Here is a 23476-nt window from a genome sequence, read left to right on the forward strand (position 1 = left end):
CCTACTCCATGTCCCTTGGTCATTTAGTGAGACCCTAGAAATGCAAAAACAAACAGTGTTAGCTTCATTCCCTTAAAGTTTTAGTCTGGAGGAAAAGAGACATGCAGACAAATATATTTTCTAGTATAAGATAGTAAGTTCTGGTTCAAAGCTAAGAATAGAGCATCACAGGGACACTGATCGTTAAGTAATGTGAGGAGACCCTCCTGAGAAGGAGGCCTTCTTGAGGGAGACCTTCCTGAGCAGGAGGAGGCCTGTCTGAGGAGGTGACCTGTCCGAGGAGGAGGCCCGTCTGTGGAGGAGGCCTGTCCGAGGAGGAGGTTTGTCTGAGGAGGAGGAGAAGACTTTCCTGAGGAGGAGGGCTTCTTGAAGAAAAGACCTTCCTGAGCAGGAGGAGGCCTGTCTGAAGAGGAGGTGACCTGTCCGAGGAGGACGCCTGTCTGAGGAGGAGGTTTGTCTGAGGAGGAGGCATTCTCGAGGAGAAGACTTTCCTGAGGAGGAGGAGGCCTCCCTGAGGAAGAAGCTTTCTGAGGTAGAGGTGTTGTAACCGAAGTGAGAAAACTTGTCAAGCACAGAAGGGAGGGAAGGCTGTTTCAGGCAGAAGGAATGGTGTGTGCACAGGCTTAGCCAGGAAGCCTGAGAAGGAGAGAGCAGCTGAGCCCCAGTTAGGGCTCAAGGCTTGGAAAGTGGTTTCCAGCCAGGTTGATGGCATCTGTCCCGTCTGATGGCATATCTCATTCTCATATCCTCTTCCTCTCTTTCCCATCGGACTGAGACGCTGACTATAGATCAGTAACACATTTCTAGTCGAGGAGTATTTGCTGGGATCATCTGTGTTCACAACCAGCTAATTCACAGTCAGTACAGTTTCGTTCAGCAGGGATTAGTAGTTGAGCGTAACAGCTCTCGCCGCCGAGAAGCCCGCAACGTGTGGTCAGGTGGGAAGAGGGAGGACTTTGAAAGGAGACAGAAGGGGTTAGCGCCCACCGCTCAGCTCCTGCTGAGCCAAGTAACTTCGGCAAATGGCAGAAGCTCAGTGGGAATCTGTTCTCTCGTATGGAAATGAGTGCGACAGTACAGTCCCTCTTACTAATGAGAGTATCTGGGTTTGTTTGTTTTTTTTTTTTAAGATTTTATTTATTTATTTGACAGGCAGAGATCACAAGTAGGCAGAGAGGCAGGCAGAGAGAAAGGAGGAAGCAGGCTCCCCACTGAGCAGAGAGCCGGATGCAGGACTCGATCCCAGGACCCTGAGATCATGACCTGAGCCGAAGGCAGAGGCTTAACCCTCTGAGCCACCCAGGCGCCCCAATCCGGGATTTTTTTTTTTTTTTTTTTGGAACCTACTACAGTGCAGGCAGTGGTCTGGGGAGATCGCTGCCTTACCGCTATTTCGCCCAAAGGAAGGATAGCCATTGTCATCCCAGTTTACACACAAAGAAATCATTCCCGCAAGGTCATGCCGTTGGAAAGCCAGGGTGCTGAGCCCCATGTCCATATCCACCTGCCTCCGAAAGGTGGCAACACCCGGTACAAATGCATTTCATTGGAGAAGCAGTGAGAATCGCATCTGCTCATGCACTTGTAAGAGCTCAGCAAAGGTTTGCTCATGGGAGCTCCCGCTACATGGGGAGGTAGAGGTCTAGACCCCCCTGGGGCTCCCTGTGGTTGATATTCTCCTGCTCCTGGGGCAGTTGGCCTGTCTCAGCCACCCCCACTCTGGGTGTGGCTGCTTTGTTTCTGTTCATGGGGTACAGCTGTCATCCTGGGGTGCTCTGTGATCATGTCAGCAGAGACCCAGCCCTACCGGTCCGATGTGAGAGGAGTCTTGAAAATATACTGCCAAAGTGTTCCTGTACCCAAAAATGTTTCCCAGGTTGAATTGTCCAAGACCTGAAACCTCAGTCACAAAAGTCATTGTATATTGTGTTTTGGACAAATGTGTTCCCTAATCGGATATCAGTAAGGATGAACCAGATATCACTGAGGACGCCAGGGTGTCAATTCTAAGTCCTTGACTCAAGGAACTTCCAAACAAATGAGAAATGTCACAAAAGCATATAAATAACAATTACACTTTGGAATCTCATTTTTTTTTTTTTAATTCCATGAAAGGATTGTAAAATAAATGGCATGTTTCAGCAAAGGGCGAGCTCACTTCTGGCTGGGTTACAGAGGGCCACTACACGGCTCTCTTGTCTCCATTCCCCCCTGCTTTGCCGAAATGCTCTCATCTAATGACAGTCTTTCCCGCTGAGCCTGGATGTGGCCTCAGAATCCTCCTCCTCACCCAAATCCCGGTGATGACCATCCGTTCTTCGGACTTGGACTTCGGCATGAGCAGGGTGGCGTGGAAGAGGCTGTTCTGTGCCCTCCGTTGTCATGGGCGGGAGGTGTGAACGCTTCGTTCCTAGCAGAGGCGGCCACAGACAGAGGTGCAGAGCCGGGAGGGGCTGGCACCTGCGAGCCATCTGCTGGGGCCAGAGCTCGTGTTAGCTGCAGAAGTTGGCGGGGAGCGAAAGGGCCGGGATTCGGGGGCCTCCTGAGTGCTGGCTCCCGAGGAAGGGGAAGGGCACTATCAAAGCCTGAGAACATCAGACAGTCTTCTATAGCTGCGTGTTCAAAATGGGTCACGAAGTCTATTTCAACAGTCACAATAAATATTTTTTTAATAAAGGATATTTTGGATAGAATCAAAAATACCAAAGCGTCTCACAGATGCAGTTTCAGCCGGAGGGCTAGAAAGGGAGCCATCGAAGACAGCTCTGAAGGTGAAGCCTGAGCAGCTCAGGGAACAGAGGGGCCATTAACAGCAGAAGGAACAGCAAGGGTAGGAGGGAAGCGCATCCCTGAGGCAGAGACCGGACGTCGGATTGAGCTGGGCAGAGCTGCCAGCTCCGGTGGTGGCTTCAGTGCAGAGCCGGCCAGGAGGGAGAGGGAGAGGTGCTGAAGGCCGAGTGAATGTTGCGGTGAGAGCAGTGGGCAGGCATGGGTTCCTGAGAGCCACAGGGAGGGCAGGAAAGAAGTCTGATGGGCTGCACAGAGGACCCACAACCTATGGCCTCGTAGAAGCTGTGGGAAGGGAGCGTGATGTGGCATCACATCAGCCGAGGAGGACGGTTTTACAGAAACAGTTTGAAGCGGGTGCTGGTCTGGAAGCCAGATGGCAAGGGGCGCATGGTGGGCGCTGGAGGGGAGCAGCGGTTACGGGATCGCTGGTGAATGTGTTTGGCAGCGAGAGGGGTTCTCTACCTTCGGAGGCACAGGGGGAGGGTTTTGAGAAAGCTGGTCGTTGCTGTTAACCCGAGGAAGAAGATTCCAGCACAGGTATGAGGTTGCCCTAAGAGAAAGGAGGTTGATGCAGCAGCAGGCTGGGGTGGGGGATGGCAGGGGGCTTGGGGCAGTGGGGAGGGAGAACTGTAGGCTTTGAGAAGGGGAAAGAGGAGAGATGACGGGCGAGGACACGGAGAAATGTGGAGACTTCGGGGAGGGAAGCCAGGGACCTGAGCTGGCAGTGTCCATCTCCTTTGTGACGTAGGAAGTGGGATCAACTGCCTAAAATCATGGGTGGGAATTAAAGGCCTACAGAAGTCGGAGCAGGTTCAGGACAGCTGCGTTGGAAGAGCCAAGAAGAGATGTAATTCTTAAAAGCCTTTTTGGCAAGTGATACGTTTTCAGTGGTTAAGGCATCATGTGACTCGGGAGAAGATGTGCGGGGAAGAATGCTGGGTGAGAATCAGGACCCTGACCTCTCCCTTCCTACACCCCACCCCCGCTCACACCACACATGTCACCTCACCTCTGCCAGCCGGGCCTTCTCCTCTCTGCAAAGACAGGGGATTTGAATAGATCTTCTATGGGCTCTTTCTCAGGAAACATTGTCCGTCTGTTAAGTAGCTTACTCATTAGCAGAGATGGGTTTATCTGATTAAAACCCTTCACTGGCTGTCCTCAGAGTGCAGAGCTCCAAGAGAGTGACACCCGGAACAAGTAAGAGATTGGGGCTGTGCGTGCGTGTCCTCGTGTGTGTGCATCTGCGGGCGCGGCAGGCGTGTTCGTGCAGGTGCACCTAGTTTCAGGGGTGACTTTGGTATTTGAGCATGGGGAGGAAAGCCAGCTGCATGGGTACAACTTGCCCCATGATCTTGAGCGGGAGGAAACTGCGGGCCCCGCGGTGATAGGGTGGTGCAAACAAGAGGTTTGAGACAAGCCCCGAACTTCCAAGCTTTGCTCGGGGCAGGCTGGGTGTTTTCCTAGAAAAGCCTCATGGCTCAGGATTAGCGGAGTCACGTCAGCCCCAGTTGGTGCAGAAGGTGGGAGATAAAGCCTAGAAAGAGGAGTTTCACAAAGTGCACCCCACGTCAGAGCGTGTTCAGCCTGCCTGTGCAGGAAAGGAGAGGTCAGGGTCCTTCCCTGCCAGTGCTGGGAAGCTGGAGCTCCGTTCAGAAAACTGTGCTTCTTTAAGATAAATTGAGTAAGCAAGCTCCCATGCTGCCAGTTAAAATACGGCCCTGTTGTCCCGGGAGAAGGCCCCAGGGGTCGCCCCTTCCTACCTGCAGAGCTGCATTCTGCCTGGAGGGGCCATCCCCTGCCTACAGTCTGCCCTCTGGGAATGGTGGCTCTCCCTGTGAGCGCCCCAGCGTCAGCTCCAGTCCAAGGGTAAACCTCAGCAGTGGGGGCCGTGTGCGTGCTCGCCTGTGTCCGTGTGCGGGTCATTGGTAGCCCCCCAGATATCACCGGTCTGCATGTGATGATACCTGTCGTGTGGACAGGCACGCAGATGGTGAGGTTCCCGGGGCCGCAAGGACCACACCAGGCCGGACACGTGGATTCAAGCGGGATGCCAGCGAGCTGGCTCAGACCCAGCCCTCGCTCCCTCCCAAGACAGTCATCGACCTTTCCTTCCCCAGGGAACACACACGGCTTTATTTAAAGCTTACCTGCCAGACACTTTCCCACATGTCCTGTTTGCTGGAAGCTGTGTCCGTGCCAGGATGGTCCTAAATCCGCTGCACGAGGTGGCGTTGTTTGGACACTAGGGAGTCGTGTGGGGACCTCCAACGACACGGGGAGTGCGGTGCGAATGCCTGTGCATACGTCTGAGATGTCTTTACTGACATGGAGGAGATGGCAGGGGCAGCCGGCCCGACGTAGGCGCGATTCAGTCCAGCTTGCGAAGTGCCACAGGGTAGGGCTTCGGGCGGATCGGGGAGAAGCCTCCCACCCTCCACCCTGCCGAAAAGCAGCCTCCGTTCACCTCCCAATTCTGCATCCACACCCGGGAAGGCATTCGGGTTTTTAAAAACAACGTCGCAGCTGCCATGTGTCCCATCCTCTGCACACTACCTCTGGGACTCGCTCTCCAATGAAGGCGTAAGCGACCCGCAAGAGGCAGGCACATGGGAGACGGTATCTAATACTGAAATTCTAGCAGGGCGGTTCTTTCTCAAAGGTTTTCTAGGTACCTACTCTGTCATCCCAGCCTGTCCCCACGTCCTGCACAGTGGTGTTCATGGTCTGTGCGTCACAGGCCCACAAGCACCGTGGCACGGCAGGGACCTCCCCAGGCTTGTGGGCTGCGGCTGCCGTGAGTTGAGTACCACATGCTGGGTGACTTCTACGGCAGACACTGATTTTCTCGGTTCTGGAGGCTGGAGTCCAAGATCAGGGTGTTAGCCGCCGTGGTTCCTGGCTGGGGGATGGCCACCCCCTCGCTCTGTCCTCATGGGGCCTTCCTTCCACGTGCCCCCAGGGAGAGCGTGAACAGGAGTGCTCCGCCAGCTCTCCGGAAAAGGCCACACCCTGTCAGATCAGCGTCCCACCCACGTGTACAACTTCCCTGGACCTTATCTTCTTAGAGGCTCCATCTCCAAAGGCAGTCACCCTGGGGCGGGGCTGGGGGTGGTGTAGGGCTGCAGTGGATCAATTTGGTAGGGAGGACACCAATGGCCAGTTCGTCACAACCTCGGTTCCTGAGCACGGCGCTCTGGCCCAGAGTCCCACACCCAGTCAGGCTCTTCCAAGTTTAAAAACGGGGTCTGTCGTCTGGAAACTTGAAGTCCATTTTTAGTGATCTGTGCTTCTGATGGTGGTGTTTGGTGCCAGGAGCCTAAATCAGTACTCCCCCTGCTTGTGCTCTCTCACTCTGTCAAATAAATAAATTCTTTAGAAAAAAAATTAAAAAGATTTTATTTATTTGAGAGAGAGCATGAGCTGGGGGAGAGGCAGATGGAAAGGGGGAAGCAGACCTCCCCGCAAGCAGGGAGCCCAATGTGGGGCTCGGTCCCAGGACCCTAGGATCATGACCTGAGCTGAAGACAGATGCTTAACCGACCGAGCCACCCAGGTGCCCCAGCCTCCAACTCTAATTACCTGTGGATTCTGTCCTTTTGCTCTGCCCAGTGCTAGTCAGGAGCATGATGGGGCCTCTGCCATGTCCAAATAATAGGAGTATTTTCTGACCCCAAATCCAGAAGTCCAAACAGATGGTCCGGCAAGTTCAGGTGGCCACAGTGGGTCAGGATATGTGAAATGGGGATTGCTTTGAGACATCCAGTGCCTGTAGTGACCTTCTACATGTGACAGCCTCTTCTTCCCTCTTCTCTAAACCACTACTTAAACAAAACAAAACAAAAAAACAGTCACATGCAAACTCACTGAGCAAGTATTTAAAGAGGATATGAGATAAAACCAGGAGTGCATTTTTAGGAGATGAATTATACTTGCAAACAGCCACGAACAAAAGTCTTCCTCTAAGCTCTTCGTTTTATGAGAGCTGTTTAGTTGGGCGGCCTGGCCCTGAACTGGTGTATGCATCCGTGATCAGCAAATGGGGACTGTAGGCCCTCTTCCCCTGGGAAGTTCAGGAAAAACAGAGGGGAGGCTCTAGTTCTCAGAGCAACTCTCCACTGTGTCCCATTTGGAGGTAGCTAGAGGCACCGACCCCTCTAAGACATGGGCACATAGCCACCGGGCCCCTTTGTGCTTCACAGCAGGTGTCAGTAAATATTAGTGGGATACGCAACCCCAAAACATAGCTAGTCCACCCAAGAGAAATGAAAACCTGTAAGTCACACACAGAATTTTATGTCCACGGTATTCACAGCAACGGTATTCACAGCAGCCAAACATGGGGAATGATGTGTGTGTCCATCAGTGGACAAATGGAGAAACCCAGTGTAAGCATATCCGTAGAATGCTCCCCAGCCATGAAAGAGAATGAACTGTGGCCACGTACTACAACTTGGATGGACCCCAGAGACATGATGGTAAATGAAAGAAGCCAGAGGCAGAAGTCACGTAGGAAATATCCAGAATAGGTGAATCGGTGGAGATAGCAGCTATGTGGCTGCCTGGAGGTGGGGGGGTGGGGAGGTGGGGGCAGTGCCAGAAGGTGGGCGTTGGGACTCATGTAGATGTGATAGAAATGCTCTAAAACTGGATAGTGGTGATCATTTCACAGTTCTGTAAATTTAGTGAAAATCATAAACTATACTCCTAAAACAAGTGAATTTTATGGTTATGAAATGCATGCCTCAAAATTATATAAAAAATAGCTCTATAAGTCTCATTAATGGAGGTGTCACTTGGGGCTGCCCCCTCCTGGTCTCTGTACAAGGGAATGGCTTTGCCTCCAGGAGGCTGGGACCATGCCAGCCAATGGGCCTTTGATCCCAGCTCTGGATCTTTTACCCCTAAGACATGACTTGGGCACTTTCTAAGCACAAACTTTCCAGATGCTTTTTGATAGAGAGCTAGTCACCAGGGTCCACTTATTTTCAGGGGACCTAAAAAAAAAAAAAAAAATGTTACCCTTCTGGAAGTTTGGAAGAGCCATTTCATGAGAAATGAGTTAAGAGTGAATGCTTTCCCAGTTTTTCTTGCTTTCTCATTCTAGAAATGGGCTTTACCTGAATAAACACAAAAAGCCCCCAATTTATCATTTTCTCAGGGGAAAGCAGTGGACAACTCAGGAGGCAGAGGACTTGCCTTGGTCTCAGAATGGGTTGGTCGCCAAACCAGACCTCCAGCTCACCCATCAGGACCTAGAGTTTCCTCATCCTGAGAAGACCCTGTCTCTAGGAGCTGCGTGTACTTGACCCAAGAGGGTGAATTCTTTTTTTTTTTTTTTTAAGATTGTATTTATTTATTTATTTGATAGAAAGCGATCACAAGCAAGCAGGCAGGCGGTGGGAGGGAGGGGAAGCAGGCTCCCTGCCGAGCAGAGAGCTCGACGTGGGGCTCCACCCCAGGACCCCAACATCATGACCTGAGCTAAAGGCAGATGCTTAGCCCACTGAGCCACTCAGTCGCCCCAAGATGGTGAGTTCTTTGTAAGCAGAGGGACAAGGTTTGGGTGGAAGCCACAAGCTCATCAGGAGAGGGGTAGTGAGCGGGAGGGGGTGTTGGGAGAGGGAGGGGGACATAAATAGCATCCCTAGTCATATAATAATGGTGAGAGGAGCTGGAACAGGAAACAGAGTGAGGCTAATTCAGCACTGATTTCTTGGAGGCACTCGGCACTGGCTCTTTCAGCCGTTATATATACCAAAGGACTGAAATCAAATGCAGAGGAATTGCTTGACTTGCAATTTAGGAGGGGAAGGAAAGTCAGAGAGCGTTTCCTGCACCTGAAGATTTGAGGGGCTCTTAAGAAGGGATATTGCCCACCCCCTCGTTGTCATTGCTCCTCTCTGGAACCTGGGCGTAAGTTGAACAGTGCATTGAAATGACCCCGAGAATGGTGCATGACACGGGACTCATTTGCCACCTTTCAATGGTGGGGAAGGAGTGCGCCTGCCAGACAAATGTATCATATCACTGTATACTTATTCCTTAACTCATGTTAGCTGTTTGTTAGAGACGCTGGAGTATGTACTTCCTAATAATTAGGACTAACATCTGAATCTTCTCTGGTCCTCTTGGCCTGAATGTCTGACCAAGGCAAGACTGGGGGTCCCGGTGGAGCAAGGCGGCAGTGGTGCTCTGATCCCACTGCCTCGCTCACTGCCCCTGGGCAGACCATGTATATTCCTGACCCTGAACTCCGCTCCCCTTTTTACTCAGAGCCTTTCCGTCTTTCAAGAGCCCAGCCAGGTTTCTGCGTCATCTGGTTCTTTCCACTGTTATCACAGCCCACGCTGGCCATGCTCTGTTCAGGATTTCCGTTACAGCCAAAATCTGCTTTGCACATAATTGTTCCGTAAAGCTTTCCTAGGTCTGTTTGTCACTCCCAGACAGATTGTAAGTTCCTGAAGAGTAATCATGCTTTGTATTTATTTTATTGACTGTCCAGAGCTCTTGGCACAGGGCGGATGCTCATGGCTGTTCCCTAGCCAACTGAGACGTTCCTGTGGTACGTCACACTGTGTGTAGCCCTTTGAGACTTAGAAAGTCCGTGCCTTTGTGCATTCGGTTAAATGAATGCTGGATGAAATATAATATCCCAGTTTTGCTGTGTGTGTGTGTGTGTGTGTGTGTGTGGTGCAAAGACACAAAAGACTAGGGAAAATGCTGCAAAATCTCAGCAGTATTATCTCTGAGTACTCAGATTAGTATGTATTCTTTATTAGCTATGCTCTTCAGTACTTTTATAAATGACGTACCAAGAATATTTTTTAGTTTATGGGAAGTAGGTCTACTCTAACAGAAGTATTAGGAAGGAGTGAGGTAATGAAATTGATAAGTAATTATTATTATCATAAGAGAATCAGTACAGTGAAATGGAAAGTTTGTGATGAATTTGGTTTAGATGCCTAGGATTCTTTGTGGCTCTATTCCAGTGTTTCCCAAGGTGTGTTCCAAGGGGTACCGTTCCTACTGCAGGCGTTACATTTAAATAATATGGGAAACAAAGGTGCCTGGGTGGCTCAGTTGGTTGGACGGCCAACTCTTGATTTCAGCTCAGGTCGTGATCTCAGGGTCATGAGATCGAGCCCCATGTCAGGCTCTGTGCTCAGTACGGAGTCTGCTTGAGATTCTCTCCCTCTCTTTCTGCCCCTCCCCAACTCAGGCATGCACGTGTGTGCACTATCTCTCTATCAAATGATCTTTAAAAAAAGAAACACATATTCTATAGCTATGGAAATTCACAATGTCTATTAGCCCTGAATATTGCTAAAGCAAAGGAACCTGGCTCTGATCTACCTAGTATTTTCCAAACTTTTCTGATCATGGAATCCTTTTTTCTTATAATGCATGTCGGGAAGCATTGTTCTATCTGATTTCTAAAGAATAGCATAGATTTTAGCTTTGGATGTCTTTGTATTGCTTATATATTGTTAAATATTATTTTGGTTAAATGATCTGAAGTGGTGACAAAGTTAAGAGTATGACTTCTTTATTCCACATCTCTGGGAGCATTTTAACACAATATCATATGATCCGGTGACTTTCTCTGTCATCATCTCAGGACATGGCATCTGTCATCACTTAATTCTTTGAGCTTTAAAACTGAATTTGCCACAGTGAAGAACTAAATGAAAAAAACAAGCCATAGCCTGAATTTACTCACCCTCCTCCAGAGTCCGTCTTCAGTAGGAAGTTAGTTGTGTGAAACTGTATTTTCTTTTTCCACAGGTTTTTTTTCATCTCCATAATTGTCTTTTCCATATGAGTTTTTGACAGTGGTAATGATAGTCGAGCGATCACCCCCAGCACTGCCTGGAAATTATCCCAATAATGAAAGGTTGCGGGCTCACCCACGATGTCAGGCAATCAGCGTATAAATTGAAACGTGCACACTTCTATCTGAATTTGCTTTAAGTTGTGGGGATTTACTGAGAACAACGTCCAGACATCCTGGTGGGAGGGCATAACGCAGAAGGATGGGACCCTGCCTTGCTTTCGCCCTCCTGTGCCTCTCTCCCTGTCCTCTCTTCTATGACGGAAACACACACCTTGCTGGAAACTCAGAGAATGGTTAGGCATTTGATTCTCCAGAGGCTTCCTGGCTATCCTACATACTCGCATAAGAAGTAAGAGGAAGACGGATATTAAACATTAATAAAGCAGTTCAGGAAGCACAGTACAGAGAGGGCTGAGTAGGATTGGGGCTAATAAAGGATGGGATCACTCCCTCACTAGCCGCATAAGGCTTGGGATTACCCTTGGCTAAAACAGGTACGGCCGGGGCTGGCCGTTCATTTATCACAGGATTAGCTAACACCTGAATTAGAGGCTGCTTTCAGGATTTGTGTCGTGGAATTACTGTGTTTTTGGAATTACGAGCTTGGTTTAATGTCATTAAACAAAATATACAGAGTAGGTGTGACCCCGGTATATTTTGCATGATCTCCTGTACCCCTGTGGTAGAGACCGCCTGTTAGCACTGGGCACCCCGCATTCAGCCAAGAGCCAGGCTGAGCGGATAGCAGGCAAGTACGCTATCTCCCGGATACTTGCGTCTGTCTGTGGTGACACCTTGTGCACATTACAGCTCTGTTTAAATTTCAGCTGACTGACAGGCACACAATCATGAATGAAAACCCAACAGTGGGAAATAAGGTCTCTTCACCCCCTCGCCGGCTGTGGGAACAGCGCTGCCCCAGAGCCACGCTGTGGGCTGCAACCTGGTTTCCAGAAGTCACGTGGCTTTGGATGGCGTGTCTGAGGCCTTCCACAGCAGCGGCTGCCAGAGGCTGTGGTTTTTAAGTAACACTTCGAGGTGGAGCCGAAGGCCATCAGCAGGAAGACGAGGCAGATAAGAGATCAGAGAGCAAGGTCTATTTTTGCCAGGCATGCAAAAATATGATGGGCGTCTTGGCATTTGTGCCCATAAGTAACAGGCGGGAAGAGCATCTCGCAGTGTCCTGGGAGCCTTTAGAGGTCAGGGGCTATGACCTTTGCATGCAGGCATCCCCAGCCCCTGGCATGCCTGGTGCCCCTGTTGCACGGCAGGACAGGTGAGCTGACACGGACCAGAGTGGAAAGACTTCAGCCCGAGTGAGCTGGAGAAGTGCTTCCCAGCACTGATGTGCATCCAAATCACCTGTTGAAATGCAGCTTCGGCTTCTGGGCTGCTGGAATGGGGCCTGAGATGCTCCGTTTCCAGCAAGCTGGGGACTGGGTGCCGATGCTGCTAGCCCACGGACCACACTGTGAAGGTCAGGATCCTGGAGGGTAACGAGACCCGTGATAATTTTTTTCTGTTTAACTTCTAGTTCAGAAAGCTGCCGCCACAACCCCTCATTTGCACCCCCTCACCCCCGCACCCAGGGTAGCAGGCCATGACTGCGGCAGTGGGGTCAGGTGCCTCCTTGCTCCTGCTCACGCCTTGGTCTGGGGCAGCGGGGGAAGGTATGGAGGCCCCCCAGTTAACCAACCCTTCTCTTCCCCCAGGGGAGGAGCGCCCCCGGGACTCCCCGGGCCCGGCGGAGGCCCAGGCACCGGCTGGGGCAGATGCCAGCGGCCGAACGAGCCACCCCTGCTGGAGATGCTCCCGGGCACAGCTCAAGAAGATTTTCTGGGGCGTGGCGGTGGTGCTGTGCGTGTGTTCCTCCTGGGCGGGCTCCACGCAGCTTGCCAAGCTGACCTTCAGGAAGTTCGATGCTCCCTTCACCTTGACGTGGTTTGCCACCAACTGGAACTTTCTGTTTTTCCCGTTGTATTACGTGGGGCACGTCTGCAAGTCGGAGGAGAAGCAGTCTGTGAGGCAGAGATACAGGTAGGCAGCTTGCGGATGGCAGGCCCTGAGCTCTGGGCTGCTCTCCCGAGTGCTGATGCCGCTGGGCTGTCCTGGCAGCCGGCGCTGTGTTGGGTGGGAGCACTGGGAGAGGTCCCAGAGTCACCTGCTGTCTGAGTGGAGCCATGATTGGGATTCTCTCCCCCCTGGGGGTGGTAAACACCAGCTTCCAGTGTCTTCCACCCTAAGAACTCCTTTATACAAAACAAAAGGCAGCATCTTCTAGAGAGAGCCCATGGTGGATCCTCCTCAGGCTGGGGTTAGCACCATGAGTCTGTGAGGCCAGGGGACATGGCTGCTTCCTGCGGCTCACCTCCCCTCGGGGAGATGTTCGCTGTAAGGAATTGATTACCCATTCCCCTTCCAACCCAAGACATTCCCTCCTTTGGTGATGGGATGGCCTGGGTCCGGTTACCCCAACAGCGTGGCTCTCAAAATCAAAGCAGCATCTGAATTTTGTTGACTCTTCTTTCTCATATGGAGCCCTGGTGTGGCTTTCCTTCCACAAAGAAGCCAGGAACCCTGACAAACCTTCCTCCTCTATAGACAGCAGGGTTCCCCCAGCCCCCCTCGGAAGTCAGGTCGTTGGTGTTGACCTCAAGTCCTCATCCCAGGCCAGTTGTGGGATCTCACAGTTGTCCTAGTTTGAGGACCTCTGTGGGCTGTGGCAAGGGCTTCCTGCTGGCCCAAATCAGACCTAGTCAGAAAAGAAATGGGAAAGAATGCTGGCCAAGGTGACCAAGTGGGCCCTGGGAGCTTAGCTGGGGGGTTGGGGGGGATTTTCAAAGTTGAAGGTTCTTCAGTCCTTCACCACTGCCTTCTTCCCCACTTCACCCCACATCACCAAACACACACCCTGTAAACCAGCAGGTCTCCTGTACTATCTGCTTCGAGCTTCAGCCCTCTTCTGACGTTGCCATCAGAAGTCATAAGATAACTGAAAACATCACGGGTCCAGGGAGACAAGGGCTCGGGGAATGGAGGTCTAGACTCAGATCAGGATCTTTGGTTCTCCAGGAGCCAACCATTAGATGTCCCTGTAAAGTTACAGGTGGACGTGTGGGGTCCCCAACTTTTGTACAGCTTGGAGGGAATTTGGACTGGCTTCTCTGGGAAACCAAGTTGTAAATCAGACCACTGCATCTAGAGGAAGGGGCTCCTTGAGCGTGGACTGAGTCACAAGGCAGCCTTGCACGTCCCCTTAGGGGAAAGGATTCACGGCAAAATCTAAGAACAGGGTCTGATGCAGGAGTGAGGGGCCTCGGGTCCAGAACCAGGGCCCAGACTTGCAGTGTTCTCAATATTAAAGTAAACCAGTAGCTCATGGACCAGCCAGAAATTACCAAAGAGGAACTTAATGTACTGTTCTTGGAGAATAGGCAAAAGCTGACTGAGACAGGTTTAGCAACTTTGGTAAGACCCACGATTGTCCCCAGGGCAAGAGGGAAATAACAGTCTGCTTTTGGTCACAGATGAGAACGGGTATTCAGTAAACAATGTATTTGACAGTTGTAGAGCTCTCAGCATAGTTGGTCATTAGAAGTTCCCCTTTCCTTAAACCGACTAGAATATCAAGCTCCTTCTTCTTAACTAGGAGCTGAAAGTGACCGTATGCGGCCTTTCTTGAGAGAGGGCCACTGGCAGAGAAGGCGACACGTGCTTCCCTGCTCCCTTCACCCCTTGCGATGAAACGAGGCCTCCCCTGAGGGCAGGACGGGGCGGCCGCCTTACACACATGTCCCACGTGTGACCACTGCTCACCTCGGGACAAAGACAGCCACTGCTGGCCACTCAGGGCAGGCCCCACAGCCCTTAACTGACTGCCAAGAACAACATAGAAGGACCCACGCTCGGTGGTGGTTAAAGAGTCCAGGTGAGAAAAAGGAGAGGTCCCTCACTTGGATTAGGTCAACACTGGCTTCAGCCACCATTACCTCGGTCGGCTCCTGTGTCCCTGTAGAAAGCATCTAGGAAGGACCATGAACAGATGATGGAGGTAGAGTCAGCTGGAGAGTGGTGGTGGGCAGGGCCGATAATCACAACTTGATCAGAGAAGCCAGCTAACACCCTGCCCAGTTTCTACAATAAATCTAAGCTCCACCTCTTAAAAAAAAAAAAAAGGAAAACTTTACTAAAATCTTTCTTAAAAGTCTGCTCTGAGCAGAGCTGTCCATTCACCAACAGTTACGGTAGCCAGTCAAGCTGCGCACACCACTGGAGGGGCAAGGAAATATTCCTCCGCAGGAAAGGGAGACAAACACTTAAACATCACTGACTTGACTTAAGTGGTGGTGACTCTGTCACAGCTCACATCAGCAGTTCTCGAAACTGACTTTGGGATTCCTGGAAGCCAAGGAAAACAGAAATCACACCTTCCATTTTGGGGCTTTTGTCGGAATGAGTGCCGGTGAGGGAAAGATCTAGAGGCAGCTGAGGACACATGTCTCTGGCTAAAAGAAGTGTTTCAGCAAGAGACTGGGCAGAAAAGAGCAAAGATAGAAACCTTTTTCACAGAGAGGAAAGCAGTGAAGACAGCTTTTCTTGGGGCTGTCAGGAAGCCATCAGACGGAAGTTTCTTTTCCCCAAGCCCTCCCCCCGCTAGGCTAGGTTTCCCCAACGGGAAGCTAGAAACGGCAGCCAAAGCAGAGAGAAAAGCGTCCACTGCCCGGCACAGAGCTCTGGAAACCCAGCGAGGGCACCTGGGATCTTGTCGAAGGGTGGACGCTGATTAATTTGCTGGGTCTAGGTGGATCAGAGATTATGCTTTTCTGACAAGCTTCCCAGGGATGCTGCTGGTGCTGCTGCTGGCCCTGGGGCCGCTGTTGGACTCTAACAGCCCTGGAGGCGGGAGACTTAGCTACAGGTTTTTAAATGCTGCCAATGCTCGTTTGTAAGTGGAACATTGATGACACACGCACTGTCTTGCACACGAGATTATTGGGTGATCAGATGAGACACTGTACACGCAAGTGCCCTAGCAGCCGTGAAACGCCATTAAAATGTGTGGCACCGTCACTGCCTTGTGCTGTCCCCGGTGGGTTACATCCAAGCACGTAGCCCAGGCCTCATTTGTCGGGTGCCTCGCGATGATCTATTTACACGGCAGGAGTGGGTCTTAGAGCAAGCGCTGACCCTGCAGGGTCATACAGGGGCAATTCCCTGGAGAAATCCACTCCGGATGCACCGGGCCTCCTGGGATTGAACCCAGGCTTCTCATGCTGGGGCACCGTTGTCAGGAATTAGGAGCGTGAGTGTGAAATCCCCCCAGCCCAACCATCCCGGGTTTCCAGTCTCAAGCCTGTGGTCCCGTTCCTTGCAGACATGTGCCAAGGAAGCAGCAGTGCCCGGGACCCAGGACAGGCTCTGGCCATGGAGACGCGTGTGGGCACTGTAGAAACTGCAGGCACAACCGAAAGGCGTGGGGGAGGGGGTCCCCAGAGTCTCCTCCACACCTGGGCACCTGGAGAAGAGGCTACATCAGGTCTGTGCCCTGGAGAGGTATGACTTTCTGGGACAGGAGCACAGCGTCTCAGATCCCAGGGGCCACCACAGGCAGCGGAGGTCAGCCAGAGCAGGTCCAGGGCTCCTGCACGCTTGTCAGAAGGCCTTCCAGGAATTTCTACCCATACTGACCTCTTTTCATAAGCAAATGCTAGGACCTTCTGTCACCACGATATAGTGGTGACAGAGTTTTCTTCTGCCTTTTGTAGTTCTGGGCTTCTGTAAGCTAGCCAACGGATTCTGTGTTAAAAACACTGAGAACCGGTCAGAGCCAAGGAAGGGGAAAGGGCAGTTTTGATGCCTCTCATCTTAAATCCTTCCGGGACATAGTGTGTACGTAGCTGTGCGGACTTAATGCAGGAACTGTGTGGTCTTGTAGCTCTGACATTCCAGTCTACGGAGCAGAGTGGAGCAGTTGCCATCCAAAGGGTTGTTCCTTCTGCAAGAGGCATCTCATGTCTCCTGTGGGCAAGGCACTAGGGACATAGTAATAAATGAGCACCCGTTACGGGAGTCAGACAGACAAGCAAGGTGGGCGGGGTGCACAGGGCAGCCTGGGGAAGAGGCCGGGTGCCTGGGTCCTGGGGCAGGTTGGGAAGGTTTCTTGGAGATGACCAAGGGACAGCCTCTTTGAGAGCAAGCACACAGCGCTTGGATGCTGGTTCCCGGCAGGAGGAGTGGCGCAGTTGGACAAATACTTGTTGATGTCCGTGTATGGGGCATGCGGGCACACGTGGGGAACGCAGGTGATATTCCTCCCCGTGGGAGCTCACAACTGAGTGGGATACAGACCCACATGAAAACCAGGATGCGCTGTAAAGAGGAGACAGGTAGGAAGGTGGGCAGCAGCTGGAGTGCGTGGACAGGGCAGGGCAGACGTTAGACCTGTAGTCAGACTCAGGCCCAGAGCAGAAGGTCTTTGGGTGCTGCTGGACCAAGGGCTTTATTCTGGAAGCAGTGGGGTCCTTGGGGACATTTGGAGCTGAGGACAGAGATCATCAGAGCTGTTTGCAGAAGTAAGGCTCCAAGCGCTAATTCCATAATAGCTTACAGAATATGCCCCATTTTACATCAACAGTACAGTGACTCACATGTTTTCATTTTTTGTTTCTTTGGGTTTTTTTCCCCCTTTTTGGGGGCTGTGGGGAGTGAGAACCCTGTTTCTGAGAAATGCTGAGATTATAAGTGTACATCTTGAAGTATTACACAGTCACATCTCTTGCTCTGAATAGTCACTTTTTCTTCACCCTAAAGCAAACTTTTGGTGAAAAGCATTTTGGTGGTCATTTTCTCGGCACACTCAGCATTCCGAAAATAGGGGGAGAATTTTCTTTCTAGGAAACGTTGGCACATATTAGTGGGGCCCAACGTGAATGCTAAGACATCACCAAAGCAGCCCTAATTAGCAACGCCCCAGCGTGGGACCTTCTGTCTGATGCGAGCTGGTGGTCTCCTTTGGTTGACTTTTTTTACTCTGAGTCCCGGACCTGCTCTGGCCTGTTCTCAGCTCTTTATAGGCTGAAGACACTGTGCAATCAAGGTACAGCGGCCTTCCACTCTAGGAGGATGGATCTAGGCCTTCATTCGTTCTACATAATCTGCCAAGGTTCTAAGTGTTATGGATAACAACAGTGACCAAAACAAGTGAAAATCCCTGCCTTTGTGGATCTTACATTTTAGTGGGGAAGCAAACAATAAACAAAATATGATATGTCCCATGAAGTTGGGAAGACTGGAGGGTTGGGGTGCTGAGTGGGGAGGCGATGGTGTCAGGCTGGGGACCTGTCTGTTGATGAGGCCTGTGGTTACCCCAGCATCTCCCTACCCCATCCAGACCCAAATGCCTGGGGTTAGCCCTGCTTACCCATTGGCTCATTCATTCTTGATTTCTACAGGCACTCATTTCTGCAGTAAGCCCTCACTGGCTGTCTACTCTGACCCTGCACCACAGGGCACTGGGGAACGGAAGTTCCAAGCACATTCTTGCCCTCAAGTTGCTCATAACCCAGTGGGGGGAGTTACCTTTGCACCCCTGGATACGGGGTCAGGTGGCAAGGAGGCCTGATCCTTTGGGCCTCCAGTGGGACCCGAGAGCCCTGGTGGAGCCACCAGCATCAGAGGGTCCAGCTGACGGAGGGAGGCACAAACTGTCCCGTGCTCAGGGGCTCCTCCTACCTTCCCCCTTCCTCCTGACTCAGAGCCGTCTTATTTCCTATGTTCTTCTCCAAAATCATCAACTCCCGAAGCAGCGACATGTCCAGAGCCCTTTCAGTTGATGGTTGATGTTTTGTTGTTTGTTTTTATAACCGGTTTAGAAAAAAAATGGGCAAAAATTGGGGAACTTTAGTTCTTAATCGGCCTGTGTCTTCTGCTGGGTGGTGAATAATGGCAGTGGTCTGTCACCATCTTTGTGCCAGGGGATTTGGGTCAGGCTCGCTGCCGAGACAGAGCACCTCCTCCCTACCCACCCCAGACACCCCATACGTGGTCGCACGAGCGCACACATGCACAAACGCATGCACGCGGAGCCACCGGCACACACAAGCCGCATGTTCCAGGTCTGAATGGGAAGTCGTAATGGGTTCTAGTGTCAGCCAAAGAAGAAACGAGGCAGGAGTGGCTGACACAGGTTTAGGTCATCTCTGCCTGCTTTAAGGTATCATTTGAAGTATTCAGGGATGCGTTAGTGGAGAAATGAGACATAGAGCACTGTCATCGTGACCCAGTGGTGACAAGCACCCTCCATGCTCCACAGGGTCCGCTCCTGTGTCCTCTCCTCATGGTGCTGGTAGTTTAGCTCATTTGTTTCTCCCCATGTATCCTCCCCACCTCACCCCTGCATCTCAGCTAGACAGCTGCTGGCTCCATCCCAGGGAGATTCAGTGGCAGCTAGACAGTCCAGAATATTCCACAAGTGGTTGATCAGCTGTCCCTAAGGCAAGTAGGAAATACTGTGTTAGCTCCTGATCTCTGCTCTCACTGTACTTCAGGCTCCATCCATCCCTGGTTATCTCAGGTCTTTGGTAATCGCTGAGGGATGTCAGGGGTTTGTCTTTGAAGTTCAGCAGTTTATAGAGGTGATGTAATTTAACCTTGTCCTTTCAGAGCACATCAAATTCGGCTACAACAAGGTTACGCTTACCCATGTGAGTTCATGGAAGTTTTGCAAAAGGTCAGATCCAATACTCGTGCTTGTGGGTTTGAAGACTAGTATACATTTAAATAATTGCCATATCAATGGATTTATGGCCCTTTGGAGATCCAGATGTCTTGGGCTACACTTGTCAACAAGAAATATGGTATAAATTTTTAGCACAAAGTGCCAAGGCCCTTGTGAACCTTTACTAAGATCCAAGTTGCAGTGGCACGGAAGGTGTAGAGCAAGGAGGAGTTGCTTTCCAGGACAGGGATCCTGGAGGAGCAGAATTAACATTTGTACAAGTCAGATGATGGAGAAGGGCCCCTGTGCATGGATGCAGGAAGGTTCGGAGAGGCACGCACAGGTGTGTATGGGCCGCTGGAAGATGCCTGTAGCGGGAGACACAGACCCCAGCCCAGCCCACCTAGCTAGTGTTGAGCCATTTCTTACTTTCCATGTGATTCCTAGTCACAGTCAAGGCTAGTAAGCCATCCCACAGGCATATTGAAATTTAAAAATTTCACCACATTTAGGGGAAAAAATCACCTGCACGGAGATCTTAAAAGATCAGGAAGTGACTTTGAGGATTCTCTGATCCAACTCATCCATATTATCAAAGAGGCCCCAGATGCTCAGAGAAGGGGTGTGAGACCTTTGTTCTCTTCAGTTCCAGATCTCTTTAGATACACTGCCAGGAAGGAAATAGGTCAACACTCTTTTCTTATAGGGAAGAACAAGGAGGCAGTTCCTGGGCAGGACAGAAAAACAGTGGATAAGAAAGCCACCCACTGACACTAGGGGCACAGTATTAAAATGGTAAGGATTTAGGCTTGTCCTTGGACAGCTCAGGTTCAAAGCCCAGCTTTGCCTTTATTTCACTAGATGGCCATAGATTGGTCACCAAAAGCTCCAAGCTTCACGCCTTTTCTGTAAAACGGAGCCCCCAATACCAACCTCTGGGGGTTGTAGTTGGGATTGTACTTCCTCTGGGCTCTGAAGAGCTCTTGTCTAGATCTTGTGTTCCAGTTGCACAGGCTTAAATATGATGGTTTGTATAAAGCCCCAAACTACACTTGGTCCAGAGGTCTTGTATCCATCTTCATTTGACTTCATATATGAATCCCCAGACTCACACAAACCATGGCTCCCATTCTCTGCAGATTGTAAGATGGTGATGGTGGTGGTGAAGATGATAGCGATGATGGTAATCATGGTGATCATGATGATGGTGGTGACGGTGATGATGGGAATGACCATGATGATGGGGATGATGATGATGGAGATGACGGTGATGATGGGGATGATGATGATGATGATGATGATGATGGGAATGTTGATGATGATGATGGGGATGATGGTGATGATGGGGATGATGATGATGGGGATGTTGATGATGATGATGATGGGGATGACAAGAATGATGGGGATGACGGTGATGATGGGGTTGACCATGATGATGGGGATGACAATGATGAGGATGATGATGATGGAGATGATGGGGATGATGATGATGATGATGGGGATGTTGATCATGATGATGGGGATGATGTTGATGATGATGGGGATGATGATGATGATGGGGATGACAAGGATGATGGGGATGACAAGGATGATGGGGATGAAGGTGGTGATGGGGATGACGATGATGATGATGGGAATGATGATGATGGGGATGACGATGATGATAATGGGGATGACGATGATGATGATGGGGATGACGATGATGATGGGGATGACGGTGATGATGGGGATGATGGTGATGATGATGGGGATGATGAATGATGATGATGATGGGGATGACAGTGATGATGGGGATGACAGTGATGATGATGGGGATGACGGTGATGATGATGGGGATGACGGTGATGATGATGGGGATGATGGTGATGATGGGGATGATGATGATGATGGGGATGATGATGATGATGGGGATGATGATGATGATGGGGATGACAGTGATGATGGGGATGATGGTGATGATGATGGGGATGTTGATGATGATGGGGATGACGAGGATGATGGGGATGATGGTGATGATGGGGATGACAGTGATGATGGGGATGCCAATGATGATGGTGGTGGTGATGTAGGTGATGGTGATGGTGGTAATAATTATGGAGAATATCCCAAACACAGAAAACTGCATCTTTCTTCTCGTGAATATTCAGCTAAGCCATGTGGCTGGTGTGGAGCCCATAGCAGAAAGAACGGTATCCTGCCCTGTCATTATTTTGGGCTGTCTGGATGGGGGCATTTCTTGGCAGAGGTGAGCTTTGAGGCAAGTTTGACAGGAAAAGGGCAGAGAACTCATGTGTTACATGAGCTGAAAGCCAGACAGAAATTCAAGGTGATTCATTTGTCTAAAAAGCAGTGTCCTGTCAAGATCTTGATGTTCTTTTTGATTTTTTGGAAGCAAAAAAAAGGCAAAGCGGGGAAATGCTGGTGCTGAGCAGAATGCTAAAGCAGAGGCACATCAGTTTTCTTCCACTGGAACTACCTAAGTCTTTGTTGTACAAGACTCCTAGCTAAACTGGAATGGCCATAGGAACAGGTGTTATAATGGCTTCCAAAGCCTTCACCGCTCATCCTGCCCCATACTATGTCCACCTACTACTGTCATCCCACACCAGGCCCCAGGGATATAGGGAGGAAGGAGGCCACATGGCCGAGGGAAGAGGGACCCCATGCACTGGGGTCAGGCTGGTTCACGTTCTCAGATCCACCATTTACAAACTGTGCAACTTTGGATAAGTTGTTTATAAGCTCTCCTTTCACTTTAGTGTTCTCATATTTAAGAATGGGGGATGGGGCACCTGGGTGGCTCAGTTGGCTAAGCATCTGACTCTTGGTTTTGGCTCAGGTCATGATCTCAGTGTCATGGGATCAATCCTTGTCGGACTCCATGCTCAGTGGAGAGGCTGCTGGAGGTTCTCTCTCTCCCTCTCCCTCTGCCCCTTCCATTTATGTGTGCTCTCTCTCTCACACACACTTTCTCTCTCTAAAATAAATATTTGAAAGAAAGAGAGAGAGGGAAAGAGAAAAAAAGAAAAGAAAAGAAAAGTGGAAGGGGGGAAATGGAAAGGAAGGAAGGAAAGAAGGAAGGAATGTAGGAAGGAAGAAAGAAAGGGGCCAATAAAGCCTATTTCCACAGGCTGACTGCAAGGTAAGGGGGAACCTTGCACAAACCAGCTTGCCTGCCAGGAACTTGGCCATTGGTCGGTGTTGAATTGGCAGTGGTCACTGCTCCCCGGACTGGTTGAGTCGTGGTTACGGTGGTGGTGGTGGTGGTGAATTTTCATTCTCTGCCTCAACAGCCTTACCACACCTACCATATTTCTTTTAGCTGTTTTCTTTCCAGTGGGGCCACAGAGAAAAGGGACTTTTCAGCACTTGAATTTTCTCCTGTGTTATTTCTTTATATTACATTCCACGTGGACTTTCCTCAGCTGAGAATTCGGGAGCCCATGGGCAAAGCAGTCACCAGAAATTGTTAGGCTCGATTCTCAACAGAGAATCAAACCAAACCCTCTCCTACAGCCAGCGTCCCTGCCAAGTGCGTCACAGAGGCAGCCCCCTCTGATCACCAGAACACATCTTACCCACTTCTGGCTTCAGCCAGTGCAGAACAGGCCCCGTATGCAGACCCTCTCAGGCCGGCCCTCCATCCACCCGCCCTCCCACCTACCAAACCCCTCCAGGTCTGGGGCTGAAATGGTGGAGGCTTTCCAGCGGACTCCGTGGGAAACTTCAGATGCATTTTCCAGCCCAGGTCATCAGTAGTTAGTGGCTTCACTATGCCTTGGAGTGGGTGGGTCTGGTCCTGAGAATGCATATTGGTTCGGTGACCACACCCCAGAGGATCTAGTCGACTTTGTCACAGAAGATGACAGATCTGGCCAGAATCGGCTGCCTTTTTCAGTGTTTGCACAAATTCTATTCTCGTGCTTCCTGGACCTTTTAAAATAGAATTATAGTAATTACATTTACCTCCCGAGCTGTTCTCTGCTTTAAGTAGAGGGAAAACAAAATGATTTATATACTTAATGTAACATTTAGGAGCCCATCAGGATCGTTTCACACTTTTCTTATCTGAGTGCCCTACTTTATGACACTTACATTTAATGAGTTACTCTGCATCACAAATACATTATTAA

The 23476-nt window shown here is 50.6% G+C and overlaps 1 protein-coding gene across 3 annotated transcripts in view; it reads left to right on the forward strand.

Annotated features, from left to right (window-relative positions):
• Positions 1 to 23476, forward strand: part of SLC35F3 (solute carrier family 35 member F3) — a 373701-nt gene that overhangs the window by 261735 nt on the left and 88490 nt on the right. For all 3 annotated transcript variants that reach the window (XM_082720703.1, XM_082720704.1, XM_082720705.1), the window contains one exon: positions 12340 to 12664. In XM_082720703.1, the coding sequence (XP_082576829.1) occupies positions 12340 to 12664 (325 nt within the window). The remainder of the gene's footprint in view (positions 1 to 12339; positions 12665 to 23476) is intronic.

The sequence above is a fragment of the Mustela nivalis genome (assembly GCF_964662115.1).
Source record: "Mustela nivalis genome assembly, chromosome: 2".
NCBI lineage: Eukaryota > Metazoa > Chordata > Mammalia > Carnivora > Mustelidae > Mustela > Mustela nivalis.